Below are 19,624 nucleotides of genomic sequence, written 5' to 3' on the forward strand. Positions count from 1 at the left end.
AGCACTTCTGATGGCGGTGGAGAGGTTTTGGGGTCCAGGCGGCTCCGCTTTGATCAGCCTGACTCTGTGCTTATCCAGGTTCAAGGAGCGGACGGCACAGACACATGCAAATGAAGCCGGCCCATAGGAAATGAGAGGGCGCACTTGAGACAGCAGACAGATCATTTCGGGGATGCGATTTTCCTTTGTACACCGGGGGTCTGGCTGCTGTAATGGCCCTGTCGTACTGGGCTGTTATGTTACATTGATATTGTTTTGTCCGGCTCAGAAAATATTTTAATTCAGATTATTCATGGAAATATTCGCTTTTGTTTGCTGAAGGTTCTTAGCATTTTGATTTCGGCGCTCAATGTCTTGAAGATTGGGATTAGTTAAAAATAAAAAAAAGCCTTAAATAGCCTTAATAAAACATGCACAAAGACTTAATTAACAATGAACAAATAGTTTAATAAAGGTGAACTACTATGGAAATGTCATTTTTTTGCCTGGAATGTTCCACAGTGTGACATTAAACAGCTCTACTTTACATTTATTCAATTACAGGTGGTTTTAAAGCTCAAAAATACCTAGAAAAACAAACATTCTGACTGTGGGTGGGGTCGCCTTTCCACAGATCTGACCTGTAACTTGGTCTGGTTTGGTCTCCATGAAGATAGAAAGGTTTAATACCGTACAGGGTTAGGAGTTACTAAGGCTGAATCATTCTTAATAAACTATTTGTTCACTATAAATTAGGGATGGGCATTTGATTAAAGTTTCTTAATCGATCGTCGGGAGAATTAACGATTGATTTTCAATTAATCATTAACGATTTTATTTTAAAATTATCATTATTATTATTACTAATCTACATAAATAAACTAAACTTTACAACATATAAACCATAACCACTATAGAGTCACATCAGCCCGAGATTATAATGTGTTTAATGCAGCTTTGACACGTTTGTTTACGTTTTACAGAAACTTAAACCCACATGGCTCATTTGCATAAACTATAACAGCTGAAAAAAACAGCTCTTTCCTTGTGCGCTGATGTGGTTCAGCTTTTATCGGACACGACTCAGTGGAATATGAGTGTTCTCTTTGTGACAGAGGGATGTTGATGATGATGATGGTGAGTCTGTTCTGTGTGTGTGTCGTGTTGGAGATGGTTCATGTTTTCAGAGATCAGACGTGTGCAGGTTTAGTGCAGCTCTTTATTTAACATCATTTCACTTTATTTATGTTGGTCACTTTATTTATTTTGGCTTCTGTTGTGATGAAAAGACTGAAAAGTGTTTGTCTTTTGGACACATGTGACTCAACTTTATGTTGCAGTAACTGAGATACTGCGTTTACATGCACCGTGATGAAACCGGGATACTCAAAAAACCCGATCATACCCGGGACACTGATGTTCTGTAAACACACTCACTGATGGTACAGTGTCTCCAAGGAGCCAGAGCCAAAACGTGGAACTATGAGGCACAACTCCAGTGTTTGTGTCAGACGCAGCCTCGTAGATGAATCGACTAATCATGCCCATCCCTACTATGAATTAAATCTTTGTTTATACTTTGTTAAGGCTAATTAAGTGTAGTTATTAAAATGTGTTACCTAATAAACATTTTGGCTTCTATTCCTAGATTTCCCCAATCCCCAATCTTCAGAGAGCAGATTAGCCAAACAAATTAAAAATGCATTTTCATTTAGTGTAGTGCAAAACACCACGGTTATCCAGACTTTTATGAGAATATAATTTACTATTCCCTTTAACTCATCAATAGCCGCTTTTTATAGTTATTTTTACATTGTGAGTTGTCATTGGGATTAGTCCAGATGCCCTCCCTGAAGTAGCTCTTTATATTTATCCATGCTTATAACGTTCTTCTCGATACAGACAGAACAGAATGATCTTACCGTATTTACTGGCTGAGGTCCTGGACACAGTGGAGTTGTTCACTGAGTTGTACGCTGTGACTTGTTTGGGCACCAAAGCCATCACCGCGTTATCAGGAACCTAGAAAAAAGAATAAACAGAAATACAAATGTTAATGAGTGATAATATTAACACTGATGTAAAGATTTGATTGGAAATTGTAGCATTTTTCAAGGTTTCCCACTTTGTAAATAGTGCGTCAATAGAGACATTATTTTCTTCAGTTGAATGCAGCTTGTAATGTTCCTGATTTTTTAATAAACCTTGCAGCAGGATTTGGCATTTTGCACATTTCAGAGGAATAATTGCACATTAATCACAACCAGAATTGTAACTCTGATTAAACAGTGTTATGTGAGTGTATTTTGTACATTTAACACCTGAGTCACACAAATTAAAATCCTGTTTATTCAGATTTATAAACCATTTCTCAATGATGACAGGGTCGATACATATTCAAAGCCTTTTATTTGAAGCGTCTGTGTTACGCTGTTTTCTGATCTATGTTATAACCTTGTCATGTCATGTGGTGATACAGGAAGTGCTCTGTACACCTTCACTAGAATCATTTGGATCATTTCAGGCTACATTTATATGATGACGGTCTGAACAGAAGACGCAAAAGTGGTGCCGCGTCTTCACTTTTTATTCTGCGTTTAGACGAGCGTTTTCAGGAGGAAATCTACGTGCATACTGTGACGCAAAAGTGTGTGGAATCTGATTGGGTATGCATGTACCGTATTTTCCGCACTATAGGGCCCGCTCTTAAACCTCCAACCCCATCAAAAAAAACGACTGCGCGCCCCACAATCCAGAGCGTCCTATACACGAATCCACTCGGGTGTCCCAGCACGACTTCAGTAAACTACAAAGCCGTACCATTCACAGCGCACGCAAACACACACGGAGCAGACAGCGACTGTGCAGTAAACACTCACAGCCACACTCATCGCTCCACGCCGACGAGGAACGCAACGGAGGAACGAACCGAAAAAGCGAGCGCAATGTGCCGCTTCTAGACACGACTGAACAACTGAGTCACTGCGAACACGCCGACAATCCAGCGGTCCCAGACAGCACCCTCCCTACACGCCACAACTGAACAAAGCCCAGAGTCACCGTGAACGCCACAAACAAAGTCCCACTGACCCATCCAACTGTTGTGTTTCGTTTAAAGTTTGGTTTGGTTTATTTGTGAAAAAAGTTCAAAATTAGACCATTTAATGACAGTGCGCTTTATAGTGCGGCAAATACGGTATTTAAAGCAACAAGGGGCGTTTTTGGACATATGGAGGTTTTTACGCCGCGCATTTTCATCAGCTACTCCTTCTACAAAGTCGTCCCACCATCGACTGCTTCTCCAGGTCTCGTTCATATCCGTCTGACTCACCCGCGACGAACTGATGCATCCAGAATTTGACAGAGGAGATTGTAGATCCTTCTCTGTTCACTAATAGTATCTCTGTAGATTCTGTACATTTGTTGGGAGCCTCCTGTAAGTTTATTAAGAGCTGCCAGAGCAACTTGACAGTCCGACGCATGGAAACAATCCGACATGTTTGTTTCTGTGTGCTGTATGTAAACGCGTACGCGACGTGAGCAGATCTGACCAGAGTTTTGCGTCTTGGGCAGTGTAGACGGAAACGCTACGGCGGAGCGTATTCAACTTTTCCACTCTGGAGGGTGTTTTCAGATTTTTGAGTTTTTAAACCCCCCCAAAAATCGCCGTCACCGTCTAAACAAAAGGCACTTCCGATAAAATATTTTGTCATTTTTACCTGCAAGTGTTCTCACGCAAACAAGCCCTCAGCCCTGGAATTTCCAATCTCTACTGAACTAAAGATAAAACGAACTGTTAACTTGAAAACTACCGCTTCATGACATCACAAGGTGGGCATTTTGAGCATTTTGAGCTTTGGAGATGTCGACAGAATAATAATAAAGGCGTAAAAAACAATCAGACGTGTGTGAATGAAACAAAACACAACTCCAGGTCTGTTTTTGATGCGGTAACAACAATTTCTGGACTCATATTTTTCTATACTTACTCTACAAAAGCATTCACAGTGATTTTAGACGTCAAAATCTACTTCTGTTAAAATTTTAAACCTAAAATAATTCAGTAAGACCCAAATTCATGCCCTGTTGTATCGATGGATATTTACTCTGTATGGGGTTCACTATAATCTTCTCTATTAACTATTATTATTATTATTATAAAGTTTAATTATGCATGTAAAAAAACACATTAGGTCAAAATGGGTTGAGTTCAGATCTCGGATGAAAAACGATCAGGTGGACTTGGCTGGAATCTCCATAATTAATGTGCCGGGCTCCTCCTCCTTTTGTGCGAACGACTGAATAATGTTATATGTGTGGATGGGATGAGTGACAGGAGGAGAAAAGAGAGGGATGAAGAAGGAGGGAGGAGGGAGGAGGGGATAGTCCAGCTCCAAAACCCCCTGGTGCGATGGGACGTCCCAGTCTCCACTCAATAAAACTGTTCCTGGTGGACGAGCTGCTGTGTTCAGAGGATGTGAGTCAATTTTAATGTGTGTGTGCAAAAACAAGGGGGTCTGGAGGTGTACACTATAAAAAATAAAATAAAAAATACACATCTACATGAAGTAAAGGGGATTTTCTGAGTAGTTTTGTTGAGACTGGGTTTATTTTTAAAAGGTACGGCTATATTTTCAACCCTCAAAGGTGAATTTTGTAACTTTTTTGGTGGAGGGTTCGTCGAATGCTTTTCTTTTTAAATCAGGACTTAATCAGGACTAAATCTGGACTAAACCAGAATTAAACTAAACCAGGACTGACTAACCAGGACTAAAGGACTCAGGACTAAACCAGGATTTAACAGGGACTAAGTCAGGATTTAACCAAGACTAAATCAAGACTTAACCGGGACTAAACCAGGACTAAATTGGGACTAAACAGGGACTAAATCAGGACTAAACAGGACTAAACCGGGATTAAACTGGGACTAAACCAGGACTAAACCTGGGCTAAACAAAGACTAAATTGAGACTAAACCAGGACTAAACCGGGACTAAACTGGGACTAAATTGGGACTAAATCAGGACTAAATCGGGACTCAACCAGGACTTAACCAGGATCTAAACAGAATTAAATCGGGACCTAAACCAGGACTAAATCGGGACTAAACCAGGACTAAATTGGGACTAAACCAGGACAAAAATCAGGATTTAACCAGGATTCACCAGGACTAAATCAAGACTAAACAGGGAATAAACTGGGACTAAACTGGGACTTAATCAGGACTAAACCAGGATTAAACCTGGACTAAACCAGGTCTAAACCAGGAATAAATCGGGACTAAACCAGGTCTAAACCAGGACTAAATTGGGACTAAACCAGGATTAAACAGGGACTAAACCAGGGCGATACCAGAACTAAACCAGGACTATTGCAAAGGCACTCTCAGACTTTACACCTATTAAGTTAACAAATAACAAGTCTTACTTTGGTAACTAATACAGACCTATGACCGATCAATTAAACATTTTAATTAGTCCAAACTACTCAAAATAAGACCTGGTGACGAACCCCCAACCAAAAAAGTTACACAGTGCGCCTTTAAGCAACCCAGACATTCAGTTTTTTACAGTGCACCTAAATGAATAAACCCTTTCCCCAGTCAGCCGAACGAGATTCAATTAACGCGGCGGCGAAATACGACCGTCCCACGCACAAACACCCAAACCCCGTCCCACATCATCATCTGGCGACCCGCACTGCACTGTGGGTAAAAGGGGGCGGGGGTTAATTGAAGTGATCCCAATCGCGTGGCGTGGGTGGAGGCACGGGGCAAAGGCCAACCTGCAGCTTCTATGTGAATGTGTGTGTGTGTGTTTGTGTGTGAGTGTGTGTGTGTGTGTGTGTGTGAGGGAGGGTCTTATTATAATGTGGTATCATTATTTTATCCAGTCAACCAGTCTGCTCCCACCTCATTTTACGGGTATATCACCGAGCACAGGGGACAATGGGGTCACCGCAAAAATAAAATATCTACATGGGTAAAATGGCTTGACTTCATTATTGTAATCATGCTTTAAAGCACAGGTGTCAAACATGCGGCCCGGGGGCCAGATCCGGCCCTCCAAGACCTTTAATCTGGCCCTCGGCTGATTTTCTACTAAAATATTTAAATTCTATTTTTTATTAAAATCTTGTTAATTTTCTGTGGTGTTTATCACAGCAGCGTCTCCAGCGTCTCTGTACGTGGCCCCTCCCACCAGAGCAGCACAAATGAAGACTTGTCTCTTTCCAAACGCTCTTAAAGGACGATCGTTTTGACTGTTGACCGTGACACCCTCATCAGAAAAATGTCCAACATGAGAAAAATGGAGCCGAGTGCAGGATTTTACAAGAAAAATTGACTTATTCCTGTTTACATACAAGTTCATGTTAAAACATTGTGTTGAAATTGCATTTTTCTTAAAGTTTCAGGTTGTTCATAATATTATAATATTTTGTAAAAGAAAGAGTTCATCAATTAAAAAAGATTTCTGTCATAGATTTGTGTTTCTCTGCACAAATATTTGAACTTATTGTTATTTTTGGGGTTTATATGACATGAGTTTTCTGATCCGGCCCCTTTGGGATCAAAGTAGGGTGGATACGGCCCCTGGACCAAAATGAGTTTGACACCCCTGGTTTAAAGGGACAGTTTGGAATTTTGGACGGAGTGTTGGAGACGTGTGGATCCTGCCACTAAAAACAGTCTTACCCACCCCACAAAACACCTGAAGAAACTCTATTATTACACCAGACTGTAGATTTGTTGATAGAATAATGTTTGAAATAAAACTAACCCTAAATAACAGATTTGAACAATCATGCAGGTCATAGGATATTATACTTTTACATTATTTTGCTTTGGACCGTTAATTACTATGGCAACTGTCCTAATTTTCCATTATTTTAAACCCATGTATAAAATATCTTTGACAAAAAATATGTAGCAAATAGACCTTTTTCAGTGCCGCGATGGAGGGTAAACGTCACTCAATATCTGTCAAAATATCTGTGGGAATGTCTCGTGTATTTTCCACCAGCTTCATAAATCTGCCCCATCGCCAAATCTTCATCCAACGAGGTCGACAAAAAAGAATTTATCCACAACTATCAAGGTAAGAAAGACGAAAACGTAAAGGCGAACAACAATGACGACGCATTAGTGAACTACTCCTGAACAAAACTAACATTATGGTCATGAATAAAACATAAGTAACTTGTGAACTCAGACTGATTCTAGATGTTTTATATTATGTTTTATTTTCTATATGTATTAAAAATAAATTTCATGATGTAGATATTAACATAGACAGAGAGATTTGTACAGTTTGAATGCTACAGATGTTCACAGATTACATGTCGAGCACTTAAACTGCACAAATCTCTAAAAAAAATCTACATCATGAAATCAATTTTTAATTTTAATTCTAGAATCAGTCTGAGATCTGCGGAGAGGCGACGCCGCTCACAGTCAGAATTAATGTTTTTCTAGGTAATTTTGAAGCTATAAATCCACCGATAATTGAATAAATGCAAAGCCGAGCTGTTTAAAGTCAAACTGTGGAATATTCCAGGCAGAGAAACGACATATCCACATAAAGAAGTAACCAAAAAGTGACACAGTGCATCTTTAGCTGTCAAAACAACTTAAAACAATACATCAATTCAGTGAAGCAGGTTGTTTTGATTGTGATTTTAATGTATTTCTTATTCTGTAAAGCACTTTGAATTACTTTGTGTACGAATTGTGCTCTACAAATAAACTTGCCTTGCCTTGAAGTATGGTGGACGTTTTATATAAGCCGTTAATCTCCGTTGTGTCTTTAAACGTACGGCCTGATCATTGCTCTTAAGAATGAATGGACCCAAACAGGACACAACGGGACTTAATGAAATGAGCAAAGGAGGAGCGGCATTTGGAGAACAACATTATGGAGAAGTCTGAAGGCAAAACGTATCAGGACCAGCCGCAGACGCGCAGAGGAAAAAGCAAATCTGCCTTATTACTGAACGCAGATCTGATATGGTTTTGGCTCGTAGCTACAATTTGGATCTTTAGCTCAAATTTTTTATTGAGTTTGTGGAAGAGTTTTAGTCATCGAAACAGATTAGTGAAAAACTTACATCGCAATCAGTGTTTGTTTTGTGCAGTCTGTTACAGTGATGAAACAATTACAGTGTTTTTCGGACTATAAGTCCCACTTTTTTCACGGTTTGGGTGTTTCCTGCGACTTATGTATTAAAATGTTCACACTGACAGCCTTAAGAGAGCACTCTGGGCTTGTGTGTCAGTATCTGCTGCTCCTGTTAGTCCTTTACCACTGTCATTTCACTCTACTGCGCATGTCTACTGCAGAAAGAGCCGTTGTACTGCTGCAAATAGTGAAATATGCAGCAGAAAACGGTAATCGAGCAGCAGAAAGAAAGTTTGGAGTGAGCGAGAAACTTGTGAAGGACTGACGGAAAGTGAGAATGAAGAACACAGCTTCACAGTAACTGGGAGGATGCACCACGCAACTTTCCTGGAAGACAATGGATCGACAAAGCCTGGACTTGAGTGACACCGAAACCATCCTGTCGGGATTCAGAAAGGCCGGAATAATTCTAACTGGAACCTGACTGATTATTTATTTCGGTCACAGGTATATTTTGACATTAATTCACAGTCAGTCATATTTAACATACACAGACCGAAAAGGTGTAGGCTGAAGCTTAAGCTTATTATGCCTCTACCCTTTATTCCTTTGTCAGAGTGTCATCTTAACACCAGTTCATCTTTATAAGCTGATGCTGAGTCTGACGACAGCGACACAGAAGAGGAAGTGGTGCTCTGTTTACCTCTGGAGGCCGTGGAGTTGCTCAGAAGTGACACCGAGGATGAAGAATTGAATGGATTTAGTGATTTGGAGTGAGATGGAGAGTTTGGTAAACTTGTTCTGTTGTTTATGTTATAGTTTATCTGAAGAACTGTTCATATGTGACGTTAACAGTCTGGTGTTCCCTGTAACTTGCCTTTCAAGATGATTTCGTAAAATAAATTTCCCCTAAAAAGTGCGACTTCTAATCCTGTAAGACTTATATATGTTTTTTCTTCTTCATTACACATTTTTTGGCTGGTGCGACTTATACTCCAGAGTGACTTATAGTCTGAAAAACACAGTATATTAAAACATCTGTATGACATAATAGCCTTAGCTTTAGGAATGTCTTTAGGAATATCTCATTTCCTCAGTCCACTTCTTAATTTTTTGTTTAAAGGGCTCATATTACGCAATTTTCTGATCTTTATTTATAGTTATTTATAATATTGTTTCCTCATCACAAACATATTGTACCCGGAGTTGTGTTTTGTTTCATGCATAAAATCATTTGGATAATTTCAGTCCTGGAATTGCCAATCTCTACTGAACAAAAGGCAAAATGTAGCTGTTCACTTGAAAACTACCTCTTCGTGACATGACAAGGTGGAACAAAGCATTCTGAGTTTTCGGGGAAGCAGACGGACTAATAATCAAAAGGTTAATCAGACGTGTGAATAAAACAAAGCACGACTAAAAGCAAAAGAAAATACAATTAATCCAATAAAATGTTCCGTTTCTCGTGTCAAAACACACACACGCAGGTGGAAGCGCAGGTCTAAGAACGCCGCACGATCCTTTACCGCAAAACGTAATAAAGAAATTGCGTTTTTCTCACATCTGCCACGACATCTGCCCGGCTGTGGCGAGGTCTTTAGCTTGAACATAAACCCGGTGTTGCTTTGAATGTGAACAGGCAGAAGCTTGTGTTTTCACGGGTATGAAAAATGAGAGGTAATGGGAGCGAATGGTACCTGATAATGGCAAAGCATGTTCAGTCTCTTCCAATCGGCCTCAATTTTGGTGGTGATGTCCTCGTCCTGCAGAATCATGCGCTGCCCTCTGCCTTGGCGCCACTCTGCACGGAAAATACAACACGCATTTTAAACTGCACCATAGAATAAAAGTATATAGTAAAACACTGTAATAGACAGAAACATTTCACCAAGTAATTTCTTAAAAACTTGTAACTCTAGCTGCTGATTCTTGAACTATGCACAGTAGATATTTTAAGACATATTATACTTTCTTCACCATAGCAAGTGCAGATTTTCATTTACTTGTTTGTATTGACGAATAATTGGTAGCATATATATGACCTGGAGACTGAATCTTTTTTTTTTTTTTTTTTTTCTAAATGAAAGACAGCAGAATATAACATTTAACGAACACACACACCGACACAAATTTAATAAAATAAAGCAAAAGTAATGTGGTCGAGCATAAACACACTGCTAGGCCCCCTTATATTAACATTTTATCTAATATTATTTTCACCATCATCATTTACTTTCATCATCTTTAGTTTTCCAAGTCAATTCAAGTCTTCAAACCAAAAAAATACCAAATACAGCTTAGATATTTGCAATTTATATGAATTTTAACCTAAGTTGTACTTAAAAAAGTCATGGAGTATTTATATAAGACAGGGGTGTCAAACTCATTTAGGTCTGGGGGCCGTATCCAACCGACTTTAATCCCAAAGGGGCCAGAAAAAACTCACGGCATATATACCCCAAAAATAACAATAAGTTCAAATATTTGCAAAGAGAAACTCAAATCTATTACAGAAATCTTTTTTAATGGATGAACTCTTTCTTTTACAAAATATTATAATATTATGAACAACCTGAAACTTTAAGAAAAATGCAATTTCAACACAATGTTTTAGCATGAACTTGTATGCATCCATAGAATTTAGTCATGTTTTCTTTTTGCTCCTGAAACTTGGCATCTTTTAGCTGCACAAGTGCATCAACATCAGGCACCATGTCCTGAGTAGCTGCTGTCTTCAAAATGTCATTCAAGTGCTTGTGTGTTTTGTGTTCAGCTTTGAGCGCAGCTTTGTTTTATTAATGTTCATTACTGAGAAAACCTGCTTACAAACGTAGTAACTGTAAATCTATTATTTCTAGTTGCATGTCTGCCGGCACATCAGAGGTTTTGACTGTGAACCGTGTGTGAAAAATGACAAATTCTGTCTTCAGGTTTAAAAATATAATTAAAATATTTTAGTAGAAAATCAGCCGAGGGCCAGATTAAAGGTCTTGGAGGGCCGGATCCTGCCCCCGGGCCGTATGTTTGACACCCCTGTTCTATGTAGTTCCCTCTGTTTTACTGTATTGTACTGTATATTACTGTAGTACATTAAAGGATGCCATCTCATAGTACTTCAGGGGACATGTTCCAGTTTGTTCTTATAAAATTAAGCACCACATTTATTAACTGTAAAGAGAAAAGTATGTTTTAAAAACGTATATTTTTTTAGGAGAAGCATCGAGTCTTCTCAAGTCACGGGCCTCGAATCTGAGTCAAGTCCCGAGTCACTGACCTTTTCAAGTCTGAATCGAGCCCCGAGTCTTAGTCCATTTTAACAAGTCAAAAAACAGTGACTCACATCTGACTCAAGTCCAAGTCACGACTCACAAGTCTCCACCTACTAGTACTACACACACTTCTACTATAACTACTACTACCACCAAATGGGGAAAAAAATTAAATGGTTTTGCCCAAGGGCACTATTCCAGTAACGGCGATTGAACCACCACCTGTCCTCTCCCAACTGCGCCACTGCTACTTCGAGCTACACCAGTTTTACTTTTTAATTTTCATTTTCATGGCAACCGTCTCCCATTACATTTTCCAAGATTTTCTCATTAAAAGCTCAACGTTGTCCCTTTATCTATTGGCTTGCGTTTCCTGTTCATACAAAGTCTCATTTCCAAACTCGCCTTTATTCAAATCCCAAACCTTAGCAAATAACATCACATTTAGAAACAGTTCCCAGGCAAAATTATCATAAGTGAAATCCTGTGTTTTGGTGCCCCTCGCTGTGCCTCCCGCTAGCGTTACCCACTCGCGGCATCTTTGATTCTGATCACAAACAGCAAAACAAAGCAGCAATCACAAGCGCGCATGATGGAGCCAGTCTTTAGAGGATTGACCGCAAACGTGTCGAGGAAAAAAAAACAAAAAAGAACGCCGTGATATGAAGATTTGCGTGTTGTTTTTGTCGTTACGGTAACATGTTTCTTATAAATATGCAAATGATGTTAGCTGGTGGTCTCCAGTCGAGGGCTTAGAAAACAAGGATGAAATGAAAGATTGAAAAAATGCAAAATACCAGGATGTAGGAGTAAAATGACATGAGGGATTGAGTTTTGAATTGTCAATTGTGTTGGCTGTCAGCTGTATATTAGGTCCTGCTTTATGAGTCCCGATATTGATACTATTTCTTTGGTTTTGATACTGATACCAACTAGAGCCAATGGTTAACATACAATACTACAATACTGTATCCAAATATGCCAAAAATGTCACTTAATTAATAAATATAATAAGCCACAAGATCTAAAGAGACAAAACTGCCATAAGAGAAAAATTATCTTACATTTGGATTGGACAAAAACGGGTTAAATGTTTGTTACAGTTCCAAAAAGCAGCACTAGAACGTAAATAAAACTATGAAATCAAATAAATTAAAAACTGTGAGGCCAAAACTGGAAATTGAATCATGAAATTATTATATATTAGGACATTATGTTAAAGGGACAGTCCACAATTTTAGATATAAGGCCTCATTTCCTAGTGAGCCAGAGTGTTGGAGTCTGTGTCGATAGAATCATTTTAGAAGTAAAACCAACCTTGCATTTGCAGGATTTATGTCTGAGCAGCAGCAGTGAGTTGTACTTCCTGATTGAAAGCTCGGCAGCGGCGGACTGATGTCACTTAGCACCTGTCTTACCGGCAAAGTAAAATTCTCCTGCTGCTGAGAAAATAGTCCCTCAATATGTGACGAGTCATGTGATGCAAGGTTAGTTTTATTTCAAACATTATAATAATAGATAATAATTAGAGTAATAATAGATTTTCTTATTGTGTTTTGTGGAGTGGGTAAGACTGTTTTTAGTGGCAGGATAAATATGACCATTGACATGACCATTGTCCATTTAAAATCTTGTCTTGTCTCGTTCTTGTGGACCCAGTCTCGTATCTCGTCCCTAACTTTTGTTTTTTGTGAATGTTTTTAAAGCATTAAAAACATGCACCCGCACTGTGAGCGGGTTTGCATCTCTACAAACCGGTATGTTAAAGGTGCGTTCACACAATCATCAAATTGGGATCAGTTCAAATTAAACCTGGAACTAGAGGAAAACCACCTAGTGACTCCACTCAATTTCATTTCTTTCCAGCGATTAGGTCAGGAATCAGAATACACTAGATGGTTTACAAGTAGCCTGGAAGAGCTGAACCAACCTGAGACGTGACAGCAGACTGCATCCTCCTTTGGTCAAATACAAACTTCGCATTTTTTCTTATTTCTTTAAGTTAATCTCACAGTAACGACAACGACAGACATGTTCACTTTCTGCTTTGTTTGCTATTGTGCCGGAAATTACTTGGACACCACCGAGCGTTGCGGCGCATTACATACGTCATGACCAAATAGCAGCGATTGGTTAAATAAAAAAAGTACCCGCCTACCGTCGAGCGAACGAATCCTAACGCTGCGAAGTCAGACGGTTTCCACAAAGTGAAACCGGCTGATGAATCAGGCTAGACTCAACCAGCACTAGGACAGTAAATTGTATCACTATGCAAAATGACAAAGAAAAATGGCGTAAAACATCGAAAATCCAGGATGTAATAACAATGAAAACAATTTGGGGGACTGAGAAATCTCAAATATGTTGTGACTGTTGACTTTTAAGACATAACATGCAATGCACAGATGAAATAAAGAATGAATTTAGACAGAAACACCAGGATATATTGATTTAAAACAACTCGAGGGACTGAAAATACTCGAGTGCCACTGCCAGCTGGTATAAAATCTATGCAGTACCTTTTGTATATACAGTGTTGGGAAGGTTACTTTTAAAATGTATTCCCCTACAGATTACAGATTAAATATCCCAAAATGTAGTTTGTAACGTAATCCATTACGTTACTTAAGGTGAGTAATGTAATCTGAATACTTTGGATTACTTGATATTGTCATGCTTTTTAAAACTACATGAATGTAACAACCACATCCTTTGTTTTTAGTCCTGGTTTAGTCCTGGTTTTAGTTCTAGTTTAGTCCTAGTTTAGACCTGGTTTAGTCCTGGTTTAGTCCTGGTTTTAGTCCTGGTTTAGTCCTGGTTTTTAGTTCTCGTTTAGTCCTGGTTTAGTCCTGGAGTTTAGACCTGGTTTTAGTCCTGGGTTTAGTCCTGGTTTTAGTCCTGGTTTAGTCCTGGTTTTAGTTCTCTCGTTTTAGTCCTGGTTTAGTCCCAGTTTAGTCCTGGTTTAGTCCTGGTTTTAGTCCTGGTTTAGTCCTGGTTTAGTCCTGGTTTTAGTTCTGGTTTAGTCCTGTTTTAGTCTGGTTTTAGTCCTGGTTTAGTCCTGGTTTTAGTCCTGGTTTAGTTTTTCGTTTAGTCCTGGTTTAGTCCCGTTTAGTTTTAGTCCTGGTTTAGTCCTGGTTTTAGTTCTAGTTTAGTCTGTTTAGTCTGGTTTTAGTCCTGGTTTTAGTTTAGTTTAGTCCTAGTTTAGTTTTCCTGGTTTTAGTCCTGGTTTAGTCCTAGTTTAGTCCTGGTTTAGTCCTGGTTTTAGTTCTAGTTTAGTCCTGTTTTAGTCCTGGTTTTAGTTCTAGTTTAGTCCTGGTTTTAGTCCTGGTTTAGTCCTGGTTTTAGACCTGGTTTTAGACCTGGTTTTAGTTCTAGTTTAGTCTGAGTTTTAGACCTGGTTTAGTCCTGGTTTTAGTTCTAGTTTAGTCCTGGTTTAGTCCTGGTTTTAGTCCTGGTTTAGACCTGGTTTTAGTTCTAGTTTAGTCCTGGTTTAGTCCTGGTTTTAGTCCTGGTTTTAGTTCTGGTTTTAGTCCTAGTTTTAGTCCTGGTTTTAGACCTGGTTTTAGTTTAGTCCTGGTTTTAGTCCTGGTTTAGCCCAAAATGTGAAAACAGGAACATACCGCCGTGTAATCCATTTATTTCAACAAAGTAACTGTAATCCAATTACCAATGAGTATAGTTACTCATAATTTGTACTCTGATTACGTAACTCTGGCACATGTAATCTGTTACTCCCCAACACTGTGTATGTATGTGTGCACTCGCTCTGTTCTGCGTGTGGCTGCGTAGTGAACCACTTGCACGTAGTCAAACAGATAAGGCCTTCGGGGACTTAGTGAAAACCTCAAGTGAAGGGAGAGGGGCTGGAGGTGCCGGTTCTATTCCTCAGAGACGGACGGGACACCAGCGCTCGCCGCGGACGCACACTCGCTCCACACAACGACGCTCGTGTACGTTTTCGCACTATATCTCGGGCCCAGAGTCAAGGGGGGAGCTAAAAACAATACCTGGAGTAACGAGAATTTCTTTTTTTTTTACAAACGTATCTTGGGACACTTCGGTTGCAACGCCATTAAACTTATCACGAATTACAATCTGGGCTTTTTTATGAGAGTCTGAGTGGCCGGCGATACTTATTTACACAGGTGAACGGCCATTTTGTAATTCCTGCTCTATCTTGGTGATGGACTAGCCCAACTCGAGCAGGTCTATAGTGTAATAAAACAATGAAAAACACAGCCTGTCCCAGCAGAGGGTACAAGCACAAAGTGGTTCACTAGCTCAAAACAGATTCCCCGCAGAAGAGTTTGGAGCTGTTAAAGATATGGAGGTGATAAATGTGGAGTGACTAGTGCACTGACATAACCCTCTATAAGATCTGATGTAGTCGACGCGAGGGTGCAAGTACAGCAGAACTGAGAGCCGATTCATGGTAAAGGTGCAACGTGTAATTTTTCGGGTACCTGCTCGTTTCTGTGGATGTGTGATGACATTAAACAGCTCTGCGTTTACATTTATTCAGGTACAGCTGGTTTTATAGCTCAGAAATGCAGTGTTTTTAAGGCTATATGTTGCACTTTTTTTCATGATTTGGGTGTTTCCTGTGACTTAAGCTACGTTCAGACTGCAGGGCTTAACGCTCAGTTCCGATTTTTTTGTGAAATCCGATGTTTTTGCGAGGTCGTTCACATTTCCAGTTAAATGCGACTTGTATGTGACTCCAGTGTGAACAGTAAACGGCCCAAAAGTGTCCCGCATGAGCACTGGAGACACGACGACGTCAACCGCAGCGAGCGTGCTCTGTGTTTACGGAAGTTGTCCAAACATGGATGCGAGCATTGAGCACCTGGAGATTTTAAAGTTCCTCTCGTACCGGAGCCAGAACATGAACAACTTACTTGTTAAAAGGAGGAGACTGAGAAGGAGGACGAGGTTTTTGGTCGTGGTGTTTTGTGGGGCAGCGGCAGCGACGTCCTGTTGAAAGGAACGTGTGGATGTGGAGACGTAGCCAAGAGTGGTGAGTGGTGATGTGCTTCACTTCAGTGACACAGAGTTCATTAACAATTTTCACCTGCTTCAGCGCAGAATAGTGACGTTTGTGGCTTGTTGATAACGTGTAGGTGGATGAATGCGCTTTGGCCGTTCAGACTGAAGTCACATGTCAAAAGATCAGATATGTATCGGTTTCAGGAGCACATATCCAAGTGGCCTGGGTCACATTTGAAAAAATCAGATCTGTGTCGTTTTGTCATTAAAAGATCAGATACAGGAACATAGGGACCAAAAAAATCGGATTTGGGTCACTTCAGGCTGCAGTCTGAATGCAGCCTTATATATTAAAATTTTCTGACTGACAGCCTCGAGAGGGCGCTCTAGTCTTGTGTGTCAGTATCTGCTGCTCCCGTTACTTCTGTACCACTGTCACTTCACTCTACTGCGCATGTCTACTGCAGAAAGAGTCTCTGTCCTGTCTGTATCATGTCAGTTGATCGCACCATTACTTCTGTACCACTAAAAATTTAACATTTAAGTGACTTCAGTGACATCGAAACCGTCCTGTCGGGATTCAGAAAAGCCGGACTAATTCTAACTGGAACTGATGCTGAGTCTGACGACAGCGACACAGAAGAGGAAGCGGCGCTGTGTTTACCTCCGGAGGTCGTGGAGTTGCTCAGAAGTGACACAGAGGATGAAGAATTGAATGGATTTAGTGATTTGGAGTGAGATGGAGAGTTTGGTAAACTTGTTCTGTTCTGTTGTTTATGTTATAGTTTATCTGAAGAACTGTTCATATGTGACATTAACAGTCTGTTGTTCTCTGTTCTTTTCTGTTTTTACTACAACTTGCCTTTTAAGATGAAATGTCGTTTCTGGTCTCTGATTTTGATCAAATAAATTTCCCTCAAAAAGTGCGACTTATATGTTTTTTTTCTTCTTCATTACGCATTTTTTGCCTGGTGCGACTGATACTCCGGAGCCAAAAAATACAGTACCTTTAAAAAACAAGCATTCTGACTGTGAGTGGGGTCGCCTTTCCACAGATCTGACCTCTAACTTGGTCTGGTTTTGGTCTCCATGATGATAGAAAAGTTTTAATGCCGTACTGTGAAACATTCCAGACAAAGCAATAACATCTTCATGGAGAAAAGTATTCGACAGACCCTCCACCAGAGAAAAGTTACACAATGCACCTTTCCCAAATAATATGCACAGGAAATAGTAGAATCGAATCAAATCAAAGTACTACTACAACTAATACTTCTGACTGCATTTACTGCTATGGCAACAAAAATAAATACTAAAATTACTAAAAATAGTTTTGTATAACTTTCTGGAGATGGCATGTTAACTGTATTATTCCATATAAATACAAAGTTAAAACCATACTTAGGAACATTCTTCATGGAGATACGTTTAATGAGCGCACAAAAGATCAAAATATCCATGGAAACACGCTGTAGGTTAAATAAGAGTCGGGTTTGTGGAGATGCAAGCCCACTCACAGTAAGAACATAATTTTATCTTTGTTTTTCAGTCCAAAAAAACCCCCCAAAACATGGTATTTAGTCTATTGTTTGGCTAAAAGTTCCACAGTGAGGCTTTAAGTTAAGGTATTACGTCACAATATATAGGTACATTTTGAAGACTTTGACTGAAGCGCGCCAATCGTTACGAGCGACAAGTACCGACCGAGAGATTATCAGAGCAAAAACGGAAAAGACAAATAGACGGATATAGGGGCCTTTTGGAGAGACGAGAGTTGGGACGAAAAGAAAAGGGGCGTTATCGATTCGCAGATCAATCATGTGACTCAGACTGAAGTTGACAAGAGTCGATCAATGACAAGTTTGGGAGCTAAAACATCCGGGAAGCGAAATCTCCAGAGACATTTTAAACACCGTTCTCCATTTAAAACAAGGCAGTGTGTTTAAAGTCCGTACGCTCTTACAATCCGCTTTTATTTTCTGGATTTTAACACCGTGTGAGTCTTTTATTTCATTTTTTATGTCACTGCTCTGCCTGGAATGTTCCACAGCGTGACTTTAAACACCTCTACCTTACGTTTATTCAATTACAGGTGGTTTAAAAGCTCAAAAATACCTTAAAAAACACACATTCTGACTGCGATGGGGGTCGCCTCTCCGCAGATCTGACCTGTAACTTGCTCTGGTTCGGTGTCCATGACGATAGAAAGGTTTAATGCCAGACTGTGGAACATTCCGGGCAGAGAAATGGCCTCAGAAAAGTTGCACAATGCAGCTTTAATTAGATTTTTATTCATTTTATAGTTTTGCTCTATGTATTTTAACACTTTGAACAAGTTTTTATTTATGGTTTACGCTTTTTTATTGTCTTAATTTGTGTGCGCAGAATTTTGGAAACTGTCTTTGGAAACTGCTCTATAAATAAAGAGAATTAAATTTTTACTACTTTACAATTAAATAACAGTGAGCTGACATTTCCAAAGACGTTAATTAATACTGCATTTTAATTGGTAATTGTGCTTTTGTTGTAATACCAATTCAATGTGGCTGGACGTTTTAAACACGAGTTTTTGATTCAATTCCAAGTGTTTTGGCATCAGGAAGTATAAAACAAATGGCACTGCAAAATATTCATTCAACTCTAACAGGAAGTTTGGCTTATATCAGCTGTTTTAAATTTGGGGAACAATACCGTCAGCAAAAACAGGAATATATACTGGACACTAAAGGGCGACAGTGACTCGGTGGGACGTTCACATACTAATTTGACGGATGGTGATTCAATCCCAACTCAAGATCAGAATTCTTTTAGGTCCTTGGGCAAGACACTTCACCGTATTTTCCGGGCTATTACACGCTCTGGATTATAAGACGCACTGTCATTAAATGGTCTATTTACAAACGTTTTTCACAAATAAACCGCACCGGACTTTAAAGGAAACACAACAGTTGGATGAGTCAGTGGGACTTTCTTTGGCGCCTTCACGGTGACTCTGGGCTTTGTTCAATTGTGGCACGTAGGGAGGGGATTGTCGGCGTGTTCGCAGTGACTCAGTTGTTCACTTTAGAAGCGGCACGTTCCTCCGTTCCGTTCCTCGTCGGCGTGGAGCGAAGTAGTTTCCTGAAACACACCATTATATCGTTTATTTAACAAGACAAATAGACGGATATAAGCCTTTTGATGCAGAGTTTGGGACGAAAAGAAAAGGGCGTTTCATTCGCAGATCAATCATGTTCAGACTGAAGTTGACAAGAGTGATCAATGACGCCAGGA

At 39.7% G+C, this 19,624-nt stretch overlaps 1 protein-coding gene across 1 annotated transcript in view; it reads right to left on the bottom strand.

Annotated features, from left to right (window-relative positions):
- plxna4 (plexin A4) overlaps positions 1-19,624 on the bottom strand; it is a 659,145-nt gene that overhangs the window by 47,779 nt on the left and 591,742 nt on the right. Inside the window, 2 exon segments of the mRNA XM_055154191.1 lie at positions 1,902-2,001; positions 9,794-9,897. Of these exon segments, the coding sequence (XP_055010166.1) occupies positions 1,902-2,001; positions 9,794-9,897 (204 nt within the window).

This window comes from Boleophthalmus pectinirostris, unplaced genomic scaffold (genome assembly GCF_026225935.1).
Source record: "Boleophthalmus pectinirostris isolate CB_2022bp ecotype Guang Dong unplaced genomic scaffold, ASM2622593v1 HiC_scaffold_18, whole genome shotgun sequence".
NCBI lineage: Eukaryota > Metazoa > Chordata > Actinopteri > Gobiiformes > Gobiidae > Boleophthalmus > Boleophthalmus pectinirostris.